The sequence below is a fragment of the Halichoerus grypus genome, chromosome 5 (genome assembly GCF_964656455.1).
Source record: "Halichoerus grypus chromosome 5, mHalGry1.hap1.1, whole genome shotgun sequence".
In the NCBI taxonomy this organism is placed as follows: domain Eukaryota; kingdom Metazoa; phylum Chordata; class Mammalia; order Carnivora; family Phocidae; genus Halichoerus; species Halichoerus grypus.
In genome coordinates this window covers 13,217,542-13,230,497 of record NC_135716.1, presented here as the reverse complement: position 1 = coordinate 13,230,497, position 12,956 = coordinate 13,217,542, and the positions used below count along the sequence as shown (strand labels likewise).

The window sequence follows — 12,956 nt, the reverse complement described above, 5'->3', positions numbered from 1 at the left end:
TCCGTTACAACAGTTGTGGAAGGGGGCATTTCTCTCTCTCTGGAACTTTCCATGTTGCCGGGAGGACCTAGAAAATGTGAAATAAAAATGCTTTACAGTAGCCTGACCCTTCATAGTGTGACCTGTGTCTTCCTGCTTGCACCTCACAGACCCCTTGTCTGATTGGCAAGGCAGTTCTTATCCCTGGTCTGCCGTGGACAAAGCTGAAGACAAAAAGGATGGGATTGCTAGTAACATCTCTGGTTAGCGAGAGACCTTAACTGGTTACCAGCTTTGTGCACCTAACCAAGGCTTTTTCCATTGCATGTCCCTACATGGTTGTATGTGTTGGTATTCCATGGCTTTGCTTATTTCCAGAAGAGTTTTGACAGCTCTGTCACAATCGTAGTGATCCAGGGCACTTTCGCATTTGCAAGCTCAGTGGGACATCCCAGGAAGAGGTAAGGTGCTCAGGCATTGCCCTGTGCATGAGGAAGCAGAAACCTAGGGAGCCAGGTGCCTTCTGGAGATTACCCAACTCAGGGTGGCAGCACTTTCCAGAACATTGCCATGTTTCCCTTCCTTGTTCAGTTCGGCCCTTAGATCAGTTGTTCTCAAATGGGGTATAATGCTGGACTCACCTGAGCAATTTAAAAATCTCGCTGCAGGAATTCCCCATACCTGCCTTTCCCCCCACCCCCGCCCCAACCCAAAGATTCTGTCTTGGGAATGGGGCCTGAGCATTGAGGTTGTAACATCTCCCCAGATTAATCTTCGATGCAACAGTGTTGAGAGCCACTGTCTTAGATGGCACCTGCTACTGGGATGCTGGGAAACTCATGAGAAGCTGGCAGTCCTCAAAGTCTATTTCAGACAAGAGCTCCAGCCCTCCTAAAGCAAACCTGGACTGAAACCTGCTCACCTTTGCTCAGATTCAGGGCAGCTCATGTCTCAGAAGAAATGACAGTGCTGAAGGAGGAAACCAGGGCGAAAGGGAAGATGGGAGCAGCCCCCCCCCCCAGTTGTCACATGTTGTGCCTCTGTCATGCGCCAGACACTGGTGTGAGCGCCTTACATATATCAACTTTATCCAATTCACTGTCCGCATACTAGCACTAAGAGAAGCCTCTGCTGCTATTACCCCCATTTCACAGATGGGAAGACTGGACTAGATAAGCCACTTTCGCAACCTGGTGGTGGCAGAGCTGGGATTTGAAGACAGATTGCTGGCTCTGGAGGCTACTGGTTTGACCACTATGTCTGTTGCTTTGCAGGATGACCTGGGAACCATGTACACTGGGTCCCCTGTGGCCAAGGGTCCCTCCATGGTGGTGATGAGGCGTAGAGGTAATCTGTCACTCCACTGCTCAAGAGTCTCTCTGACTCCCCATTGCATCTGTAGGGGAAAGTGGAACTTCTTAACATAGCATGAGGGCTATCCTTTACCACCTGGCCACTGGCCACTCTTTCACACTCCATGTCACACATGATGTTAAGACATCTGAAAGTCCCCTCCCCTTTCTCTGCCTGGTGACCCCCTACTCTTCAATACCTAGCTCAAATATCCTCTTCTCTAACTTGTGTGAGACTCAGTGCCTGCTTCCTCTTTGTTCCCAAAGCTCTTGGTCCCTCCCTCTATGACCACATGGATCACAGCCTTTTTCTCGGGACCCTCCAGTGGGTCTTGAGTCCTTTAGCACGGGGAGGGGTTCTGCTGTACTCATGTTTGTGCACCCCTCAGCATCCACTGTGGTCTTCAGTGGATACCAACCTCTCCCAGGTAGGATGACCTCCTTTACCTTAGGTTCTTCTTCATTTCAGCCAGGGAGATAAGTGTTCTTTATCTTCTGATTATCAGAGGATTTTCTGTTTGTAATGGATGCTTTTCTTCAAGGTGCCTCAGGCTCCAAATTGCATAATTGATATTTACTGTGTTTTCCTAGGTTGTCAGGCTGTGATTTTAGCAGAGTCCTGAGCTCCAGTGGAGATTTGCCTCTCTCCAGCCTTGGGCTATCTGCATTTTTTAACATCTCAGGGCCCAGAAGGAAAAGAAGAATGCTGACCAGCTCTAGGAATGGCCTGAATGAAGAGAGGTTGGTGTCTTGCTTAGTGTTCACTTTGATTCCAGAATGAAGTCACCAGGGTCCAGAGGAGGAAGGGGCAGGAAGAGTGGGTTTTTGGCGACCAGAAGTGAAGTATGTTTGTTTCTTCATGTGCTTTTGTGGAAGTGGCAGTTGCTGCTCACACGGAGTAGTAAGGTCCTTTTAGCAGAGTCCCAGCAAGGCCTGAGGAGGGTGGGCATGCAGGGAGCCACCGGCTTGTCGAGGCTCAGTATTGAGACTTTGCTGAATGAGAAGGATAGGAAAAACCGAGTTTATAAGGCACTGGGTGACTTCTAGGAATTTTTCCTTGAGAAACACATACACAGGTGCAGATGGTGTGAATAGCACCTTCAGAAATGGCAAATGATAAGGTGATTTATTTATTTTATTGACATCCGATGCCTCGTTTTTGATCAGATTACTGGGTATGTAAAGAAGCAGGAGAGTATGACCCAGACTCAGGGGAGAAGAAAGTCAATAGTAAACAGAATAGAATTGAGCCAGTTGTGACTCACACTTGTGTGATCGATTGGTTTTTATTATTATTAAACAGACTTTATTTTTTGGAGCAGTTGTAGGGTCTCAGAAAAATTGGGTAGAAAATGCAGAGAGCTCTCATATCCACCCTGTCCCCGTGTACATACCATCAGCATCCCACACCAGAGTGGGATGCTTGTCACAGTTGACAAGTCTACACTGACGTCATTATCATCCAGAGTCCATAGGATTGTCCCGTGGAAGAGATGGGGGCCCGCCGATGCCCACCCCGCGCCTAGTCCTTTAGGATCCATGCCTGGTGTTGTACCTTCTGTGACAAGTGTGGGACAGGTATCTACCATTGTAGTATCCTGTGCAAGCTCTGTGCTTCACTTGTCCGTGTGTCTTTATGAGACACAGTCTTTTTAAAGCCCCTCAGTTCGGGATTGGTTGATTAAGTCATGGTGTGTCCTGAAATGATATACTATGCAGCTGTTAAAAAGAATGAGTGGCTTGGGGCGCCTGGGGGGCTCAGTCGTTAAGCGTCTGCCTTCGGCTCAGGTCATGATCCCAGGGTCCTGGGATCGAGTCCCGCATCAGCTCCCTGCTCTGCAGGAAGCCTGCTTCTCCCTCTCCCACTCCCCCTGCTTGTGTTCCCTCTCTTGCTGTGTCTCCCTGTCAAATAAATAAATAAAATCTTTAAAAAGGAAAAAAGAATGAGTGGCTTTATGAAGTAATGTAGAACCATCTTAAAGTGATACTCACTTTCAAAAAGCATTATCAGCCTTAACAGTGTTGTTGAAGCAAGGGGGGCATGGAAGAGTGTAGAGTGTGCTGACAGCCACCTCTCCCCAATGAGCCGCCTATCCTTACTGTGCCCACACTTACCATGTTCTGTCGCTCCTGCCTGTCCCCTGACCGGGACGCCCCCCTCCCCGCCCCCCACTCTCTCCCTTGAATTTCTGTGCCCGCCAGGCTTCCTCCTCATTCCAGGTTGTAGTGACCCAGCGAGGGGGAGAGGCTTGCCGTGGACCTTTGAGACGGTGATGAGTAGCTGACCCTGTCAGTTAAGTTGGGCACATCGGACCCCGTTGATTAATTTAGTCCCAGCAGCTGCACACTGGTGAGTCAGGCCTGATGGGGTCCAAGTCTGAGCTTTTGCTTGGCTGCCTGTGTGACCTTGGCCAGGTTACTTAACCTTGCTGAATCTCAATTTCCTGATCTGTAAAAGGAGGCTAAAAATGCTTCTCTTGAGGTTGTCTTGAGGATTAGCTGTGATAGCTAGCCTAAGTGAAAGTGCCCTTTGAGGGAAGACCAGGGGAAGGTGTTTATCCTGTAGGGAGGAAAGCGAGGAGGGCCCCCTGTTGTCCTCAGGTGCCCCAGCCTTCCCCTTGAAAATCCCCATGCAAGTCAGAGAGGTTATAATTTGGCTCCTTCCTCTTTTATTCAGTGTACTTCTCTCGGCCGCCCAGGGCTTTCAGCTTAAGCAAATAAATTATCCTGCTCTGCTGGGCTCTGTGTTCTGTAGCCAGCCATATGTTTGAGCTTGATAGAGATTCTTATCGGGCGGGTAATATTACCCAGCAAGGGATGACATTTCTTATCAGAGGCCCTGAGGAATCAGAGATAGGAGCCCTTTCTTTTTACCGGCAGCCAGGCCTCAGTGTGCGGGGCTGGCAGGCAGGCTGGGGGCGGGCCAGGGTGCGGGGTGGGCATCGGCTGGCCCCCATCTCTTCCACGGGACAACCAGCCGCGCCCAGCCTTCCCCGGCGGCGTTGGAAGCAGGCCCTTGGGGGATTTTTGCATATGATCGAGGTGGGGCAGGGCAGGGGGTGTGAATGCGGAAGGAAGGAGGGGATGTGAAGATGCTGGATCAGTTGTGGGTGGAGACAGTGCTGGCACGTGTGGGGCCTTACCCTTGACGGAGAGCCAGGTGGCCTCCTGCTGCAGAGCCCAGGCCTGGGGCCTCTGGCCCACGGTTCTGCAGAGGGGAGGCAGCTCAGGCCCAAGTACCCACCACAGTCTTGGCTGTGGGAGTGGCGAGGTGTTGGGTGACCTCCCTGTCCCCCTCCAGATCCCCCCCACCCCGTCCGTCACCCTGTCCTGTGACGGGGAGGCTGTCCTGTGTGGGTGCCACAGGATGGATGCCGCACGGGGCTCCTGGGCCCTCTGGCTTCTGTTTGGGAGGTGGGGCGAGTGGGCAGGAAGCGGGGAAGGTCGGGGTATTCGTTCGCCGCCTCCTGCTGGGTCCCACATGGATACAGGCAAGGTCTACACGGAAGGCCTTGCGTCTGATTCCTGATTCTGGCAAGTACTCACTGTGTGATACTAGACAAGTTATTTGCCTCTTGTGCCTGGGTTTCTACCCATAGCATGGGGTGACACCGCCTTTCTTGCTGTCTCTGGCCACTTACCCTTGGATCTCCGTGATTTCTGTGCCTCTCTTTTGCCCTGATATCTGGAGGAAGGGGCACTGCGGGGCCTCCGAGGGCCCGAGTTCAGAGCTCACTGCAGATGAAGCTCCAGGGTGGGTAGAAGAGGTCAGAGGTGACCACATGATTTGGGGACTGCAGCCTCTGTTTTGGACACATGCGCAGAACTCTTCCCCTCCCGATTTTTGGGAAGTCCTGCCCTCTGCAGCCCTGCTGTGCAGTCATAATCTTGCCATCATCAGAAAGGGAAGGAGAAGTGGTTTCTCCCTCTCCCTGGACCCTTTCCAGCCAGCAGTCCTGCCTCTGCTTCGCTTCCTTCCTGTTGGCCCCAAGTCCTGCTTCCTTCCGTCTCTCCCCCGCCTCTCCAGTCCCGCCCTCTGGTGGGGCATGCTGAGGTTCCAGTCTCTCTCCTCACCTCCTGATGGCCAGGTCCAGATTCCGAAAGCACAGCTCTGTCCTTGGCCCTCTGATCAAAGACGGTCAGACCTCCTAGCATCTATTAAAGCCCACCTCAGTGTCACCCCACCCTGTGATTCCATGCTCGTCACCTCCTGACAGACGCCTCTCATGCGGGGTTCATCTCCGTCTTTTGAACTGACCACTATCTTTCTTTGACTTTTGTACCTGATCCTGTCGTGCCTCCTCCTGAGGGGACCACAGACAGGGCTGGGTTCGTCCCCAGCTCTACCTGCTCCTGGCTCTGTGATGGTGGGCAAGTCACTGAACCAGGCTGCACCTCAGTGTCCTCAAATGTGACGTGGGCCGTGAGGTCCGGCTCCAGGGTTCTTCGGAGAAGAGTCTCTCGGGGGCTTGCCCAATGACGGGTGTTCAGTGAGTGAGGGGGTCCCCTCTCTCTAACTGGCCACCCCTCAGATTACCCAAACCCTGCCTCTGCTCAAATTCCATTCCATCATTCGCTTTCCCTCTGGGCTTTTCTGCCTGGAAGTCAAGTGCTCCGTCGGAAAGACGCCGTCTGAGTGCCTCCTGGAGGGCCAGTCGGAACAGGCCTTGTCTCTTTCTGCTTGTGTCTGGCTTCCCAGCCTGCTCCTCTAGGGCATCGGCTACAGTATGTCGTGCTTCTCCGCGTGGCCCTTGATTCGGTGATTGAGTAGTTGACTCCAAGGGAATGGAGGAGAGTCATTTGTTCTTTCGTACCACATTTGACTGAATGCACGTCTTGTAGTCGGTCTGTGCTGGGCACTGGAGTTGGAAGGAGGCGTAAAACGGGGACTGTCCTTACAGAGCCCGTCCTCCAATGAGAAGGTTGCCTACCGAGAGTCTGTGCCAGGCACGGACTGCAGACCTGGTGGGACATGGTCCCTCCCCATAGGCAGCTCAGAACCTGGTGTGGGTTGGGGAGTGTGGGAGGAGTTCCGTGCCCAAGGAGAGGATGCCTCCCTCAGGTGGATGCCCCTGTCCCCTCACATCAGAGCACAGCGTCCCCTCTCGAGATGCCACGAGTGGCCTCGTCAAGATGGAGCATATCCAATCTGCAGATGCTCCCCACCATGGCCTCCCTTCCCATGGAGGGGGTCAGCTCCGAGGTCAGCAGCACCTTTCATCATGGACCTGGCACAGGCCTTGTTAGGTGAACTCCTCTAAGAGGGGTGTTCTAGAACGTTCCAATCTGGCTGATCATGATGGTGCCTTGAGTACTCATGACAGCTTGTCCCTGGCCAGGGCAGGGGGAGGGAGCCAGCCAGCTGACAGTCCTGGTTGACTTGTGGTTTCTCTCCTCGTGAGCCTCCAGCATCTGGGGTTTCAGTTGAGTTTATTTTCCATCCACCACCAGCCCTCCTACCCAAATCATCCTCATCTCCCCCATAGCTCATGGCAAGAGCTTCCCAATTTGACTCCCTGGATCCATCCTTGCCCCCTGCAATCCCATCTGCACTTGGCAGCCAGCACGATCTTTACAAAATGTGAATCAAATTGTGTCTGCCCTACCAAACATACCAAGGATTTCCCATTTCTGTTCTTGGGATAAAACTCAAAATCCCCCACTGGGCTCTGCATGAATTGGCATGGATGTCTGTCCTCACTCACTCTTCTTCAGCTACACTGACCTCTGCTGAGTGATACACCCCATTCCTGCCCACCTCAGGGCCTTTGCACATGCTATGTCTCTGCTTGGAGTGCTCGTTCTCTCCATTTTTGCATGGTGCATGCTTTCTCACCCTTCACTCCCTTAGTGTCCTCCCACTGTTCTTTGCTTTTCCTTCCTAGCCGGGTCTATCCTGACATTTATTTGTGTTTATTTCACATCCGTTTTCCTTCATGAGATTGCACTCCTATAAGGGCAAAGACGAGGTCCATTTCATCTACCACAGTAAGAACAATGAAAGCTAGTGCTTTGATCACACTGACCATGTGCGAGGCACGGTTCCAAGTGTGGAGTTTACCCAACCACTTAATCCTCCCGAGACCCTATTGAGACATAGGTGCTGCCATTGCCTTCATTTTACAAACGAATAAACCAAGGCACAGAGAGGTTAAGCAATGTGGCCCAGCTGCCCCATCCAGCAGATGTTAAAGCCAGAACTTAAAACCACACTGGCCCACGCCAGGGTCCATGCTCGTAACCCCTCTGGCAGACCCGACTCCTAGCGCTTCCCCAGAGGGGATGCTCAGTGAATGGGTGGTGCATGAATCAAAGGGCCACTGTCCCCTCTCTCAGGGAGGTCCTCGCTGCAGCTTCTGTACTGGGTCCAGGGCTGGCGGCACGGTCAGGAGGAGGGGACCTGAAATGAGCCCAGCAGACCTGGACTGCAGTCAGGGTCCCTCTGTATTCACTCACCGGTGACTGTGGAAAGCCCTTCACTTCACTGAGCTGGATGTTCTTAGCTCCGGCGGGAGCAGGGCTGTTGGAATTGCATGGCGGTGCAGGAGAATCTGGGAGGTGAGCGAGGACTCATAGCGTGTACCCACAAAGTGTCCACTGCCCTTGCCCTCCTAGGGGGCTTCTCGTCTCTGGGGAGAGTGCTTCACACCCCCTTTCAGGTGGAAGTAGCTGGGGGGGATGGCCCTGGCTGGGTGACAAGGATTAGGGACAGACACAGCTTCTGTAGGACACAGAGGGTGGTCCCCACGCCTCCTCTCATCCTTAGTATGCCCTTTCCATTAAGTGGAGTGTTCGCTGACTTCAGTTGCAGGGCCAAGTGTGGTGGGCTTCTGGTGACCCCCCCCCGCCCATGCCACAAGGTTGAAGTGCCCCCAAGAGCATCCTGAGTCTCTGGACATGATGGTGAGGAGCTGCCACCTTCACCCTGTGACCCCAGATGCCCAGAAACATCGGTGTGACTTTCTGATCCTTTGAACCGGTGCCTTCAAATAAAATTTCTCTGTAATGTTGAATTCTGAGCATCGCTTTGCTCTTTTCCTCTCTTCTGACCCCCTCCTCCTTCCTGCATCCTCTCTCCGGGCTCATGAATAGTCCCGCCTTACTCCGTGCTTCCCCTCCTCCCACATTATATGGCTATCCCTTTCTGTCGGCATCTCTCACCGCCCCTTTCCCTCGTTCTGGCCTTCAGATACACAGCTTTCAAAGGAACCCACATGCCGGCTTCTTGCAAACTGGCCTGCCAAGCAGCCGATCCAGCCCCGCCAAGGCAGGAGGAGAAGGACGTTTGGTCCTGTGACAGCTGTGGACAGCTGGCTCATCCTGGATGCTGTTCTCCCTGTGCACCTCATCCCTGGAAGGTGCTTTGGCCCCAGGCCTGGGCCTGACAGCAGGGCCTCGCTGATGAGAGTAACAGCTCAGCCTGGCTCCACTTTTGATGGGCAACCTCTTGCAGTGTCTTCCTCTTCTTTCTGGAGATCACTGCAGTGCCTTCCCCCACCCCCTGCCCCTGAGGGCACCCCTTCCTGCCCCAGAGACTGTGACATTTAGACCCATGGTGTCCTAGCTCCCCCACTTAGTAGGTGTAGGTCCCTGACCTGTGTTCGGAAGCCAGATCAGATTTTGATCCTGGCTGCATTATTGACTAGCAGTGGGATGCTGGATTAGACTCTGTGCCTTGGTTTCCTCCTTTCCAAACTGGAATGCTGATAGTAGGGTCTTTCTGTGGTAGACGGAACTATCAGTCCCAGTTCTTCCCTCCCCCATCATCAAATTAACACGTGCACACTGTGGCCGTGGCCTCCAGGTGGGCAGGTGCACTCCTCCCCGCGGTGACGTCCATCTCGGCCACGCAACTTGTTTTGGTCCATGGGGTGTTAGCAGCGTAACGGGAGTGGAAGGCGCAAATTGGACAAGGTTGGGCTTCTTTGCTTGCCTACCTTTCATGGTGACAACATGCCCTGGACAGCCTCCAGTCTGCAGAGGAGAAGAGACACGGAGCAGATTCCGAATTCACACCTCTTGTGGAGCTGAGCTCGGACATGCCCTCCTGGTACCAGCCAGCCCCTAGCTTATGGCAGACACATGAGTGAGAGGTGAGTGCTTGTTGTCGTTTGCCCGGAGTTGGGGTGTTTTGTTACACGGCATTCCTGCAGCCATAGTGGTACCGTTACATCACTTCATAGGGTTATTGTAAGAACTTTAATTAACTGAGTGAGTTGGTTCACGTATTCGGTTTCCTTTGCTCAGTGTCTTCAAGCAACACGGTGTATTATCTTACAATTCCGTAGGTGAGAAGTCCAACACGGGTCTCACTGGGTTAAAATCAAGGAACACAGGGCTGCCGCCTCCTCACGGCTCCAGGGGAGAAGTGTTTTCTTGCTGCTCCCAGCTTCTAGAAGCCCCTTCATTCATTCCCTGGCTAGTGGCCCCTTCCTCCATCTTCAGAGCCAGCAACCTAACACCTGTCTATGCCTTTCTTCCACAGTCATGTCCAACTCTGACTGATTCTGCCTTCCGCCTCCTTCTCCTGTTTTTGGATGCTTCTGATTATATTGGGCCCACAGAAATAGTCCAGGATAATCTTTATATTTTAACATTTGCACATACTCACTTTCTTCTCATCTGCCACTTGAATGTGCCTTTGCCATGCCACCTAAATAGTCACAGGCTTCAGGGATTAGGGCGTGGACCTCCACAGGTGCTGGTTACTCTGCAAACCACTGCACGTCAGGCATTTAGAACGGGGCTTTGCGTGCACCGAGTACTTCATATCCACTGGTTCGATTGTCGGCCTTAGCGTTCCCATTCATGAGATGAGATGAGAGGTGGTCCCATCTGATGTCCACACGAGCTCCTCAGACAGGCTTTGTTGTGCTGGACATGGAGAAATATTCTATCCCTTGGTCCTAGATGGACTGGAGACAGGGGGTTTATGAGACAGGAAGGGGGTGAGGTCAGTTTCCTAACTGGCTTTGGAGCAACCCAGAGGTTCTTCAGGATGATGCTAATGCTCCTGATTAATTATCACAGCAAGTCTCCTGCTGTCCTCACTGCCCATCAGCCTTGCCCCCCAGCTCGGGCCTGGCTGAGTGACCAGGCGTGCCTACCTCGTTCCATCCTTGCACTTGGCAGGTCCTGATCTTCCCACATACGATGGATTGCAGGGAAAAAGAAACTTCCTGGCCTGCCTGATACCAACTTGAAGGAAGTAGCTGGCTTTGGTGGGGACAAGGAAACAGACCCCCAATGGCAGCAATAATCTCTCACCAGGCTTCTGCGTTAACGGAGGAGCTGCTGGGTGGCTGTGGGACACGTTGGAGGTGTCGGCTGCGTGTGAGTTCCTACAAAAGGGGAGTTAGAATTCAGTGTGTGAGAACAGAGTGGGAACAGTGTAGGACTAACCAATAGGAGAGAAGCCCAGGTCTGGGGGTTCCTGGGTTTCAGAGGTTCCATCAGTGACTTGCTGTGTGGCCACCAGAAAGCAGATGATGCGCTCTGTCCCACAGTGTCTTTGTGGTGGCAAAGTGGCATTCACTGGGCTTCCCCCCGTCAAGAGTAGATGTTATGCAATGACCTGTGTGGGATCCGAAGCCACAGAGAGTCATGTAAAGAACTGGACCCTTCTTTGGACATCACCAAGCTTGCTTGGGGACATGAGGCCCAGAGAGGTGACATATGATCCACAGTCACGCAGCTGTTTGGGAGTAAAGCCAGGTCCTAGACCCAACCTCAGGTCCTTCCCTTCTTTTCCAGTAGGCATTCCATGCCGCCATCTTTGTTTCTGTCACCTAGTGACGGAAGCACCTGCGATCTATTTCAGGCCTGCCAGTTGCCCTTCTTCTCTAATTCCTCGGCGGCTTCAACATGGCTGATAGCCTCTTGCTGCATCCTTGAGGCATCCCGCCGTTCCATGTGACAGACTCTGACTGCAGGTCTCCTTTATGTCGCTAATTTTGTGCTCCGTGACAGTAAAGCATGACTGTGGGCCAGGAACGTGGGGTCCAGGTCTGCAGGGCAAAGAGGCACAGAGTAGGGGAAATACGGTATGAGGGTTACTTTCATGTGTCAGCTCGGCTAGGCCGTGGTGTCTACCTCTAAGTACGTGTACACACGCGTGCTGTGGGTTCTTTTCTCTGCAGAAATCTGACTAGTACCTGCAGTTAGGACGAGACAGATTTCGGTCCAAATCCAAGAACTGCCACCTCCTGGGGAAGCTTATTTGTTTACTTCACTGGGCTTCCGTTCTTTGTAGGTAAGATGGAAACAATATTAATACGTGCTAGGCCAGCAAGCAAAGATACGGACTAAACAGGACAGTAAATGTACAGCACTTCCTAGGCTGCCTGGCACCATGCTCAACAAATAATGTTGCTTATTGTCAAATTTATACGTGTCTGCAAGCCCCACAGGTGCGTGAACCAGTTGTCTGTACAGCAAACCACCCCCCAGCTTAGTGGCTTAAAACCAGGACCGCTTATCCTTCTCATTTGCGTAGGGTGGCTGAGCCCTGCCAGGTGGATCTTTGGCTCCGCTTGGAGTCCGTGTGGCTGCGTTCCCCAGGGGAGCTCTGTGAGGCTTCCGCGCACAGCTGGGGCCTCAGCTGGGATGACTGGGGCAGCAGCTGGGGCCTCTCCTTTTCTCTGAGATCTTGTCATCGTAGTCCAGCCCGATCTTCACACCGTGGCGGCTGGATCCCTGCAGGGCCTCGTGTGAAGGCTGCCCGGCCTCCCGGGGGCAAGACGCAGAGTTCCCACGACCTCACTCCCTTCCCATTCTCCTTCTCAGGGGGCACAGGTCGGCCCCGATTCGGGGGCAGGAGAAAGGCACCCCCGCGCGGGGTCGGGAGGGGGACAACACGCGTGTACAGAAATGGGAGGAATTCTCGGCCATCCTCCCTGGACACAGCCAACCCCAGGGCACAAGTGGCTCGCAGAGGTGATGACTCTCGGCCTCGACCGTTTCCCCTCGTGGGTTGTCTGTTACCATCTAGTGGCCCCGGCAGGGACTCTGGAGCCGGCCTGTCCTGTTTCTAACCCTGTCTCTGCCGCAGAGCAGCTGTGTGACCTTAGGCGAGTTGCTTACTGGTTCCGTGTCTCCGGCTCCTCTTCAGGAAAACGGGGACAATATTAGTACTAAAGCAGAGCTTGTGTGAGGATACGCCTACGTGTAGTGTGCAGGTGTGTCTGCACGTGCGTGTGTGAACGTGCGTGCACGTGTGCACGTATGAACGCACACCTAAGCGTGTCCGTCTGTATTTGTGTGTATACACGTACACGTACATATGAATGCACGCATCTGCGTGTGTGTATGGAATTTAGTACATCACTTTTTTAAAAAAAATTTTATTTATATATTTGAGAACGAGAAAGAGCGAGAGAGCACAGGGGGAGGAGCAGAGTCCACGCTGAGCACAGAGCCTGATGCGGGGCTCGATCCCCTGACTCTAAGATCATGACCTGAGCTGAAATCAAGAGTCAGACGCTTAACTGACTGAGCCACCCAGGCGCCCTGAGTACATCGCTTCCGAGGCTATTTCCCTGTGCGTATATGTTTGCAGCCTGCCTTGCCCTGGGTCTGGGTCGTGTTTTCTAGACAGTTTTAAAGTTGGATGTGAGAGTTGGTGCC

The 12,956-nt window shown here is 53.1% G+C and overlaps 1 protein-coding gene across 6 annotated transcripts in view; it reads left to right on the top strand.

The window, feature by feature from the left end:
• LOC118530831 (uncharacterized) overlaps positions 1-12,956 on the top strand; it is a 250,586-nt gene that overhangs the window by 198,454 nt on the left and 39,176 nt on the right. For 4 of the 6 annotated variants that reach the window (XR_013447685.1, XR_013447684.1, XM_078072011.1 and 1 more), the window contains 2 exons: positions 1,254-1,326; positions 1,923-2,072. Coding sequence is in view for 3 of the 6 variants with exons in the window: in XM_078072011.1 (XP_077928137.1) it covers positions 1,254-1,326; positions 1,923-1,954 (105 nt within the window). In the remaining 3 variants the exon portion in view is untranslated. Of the gene's footprint in view, positions 1-1,253; positions 1,327-1,922; positions 2,073-9,297; positions 9,425-12,956 lie in introns of all 6 variants that reach the window. The other 2 variants (XM_078072010.1, XR_013447686.1) reach the window with 2 other exon arrangements.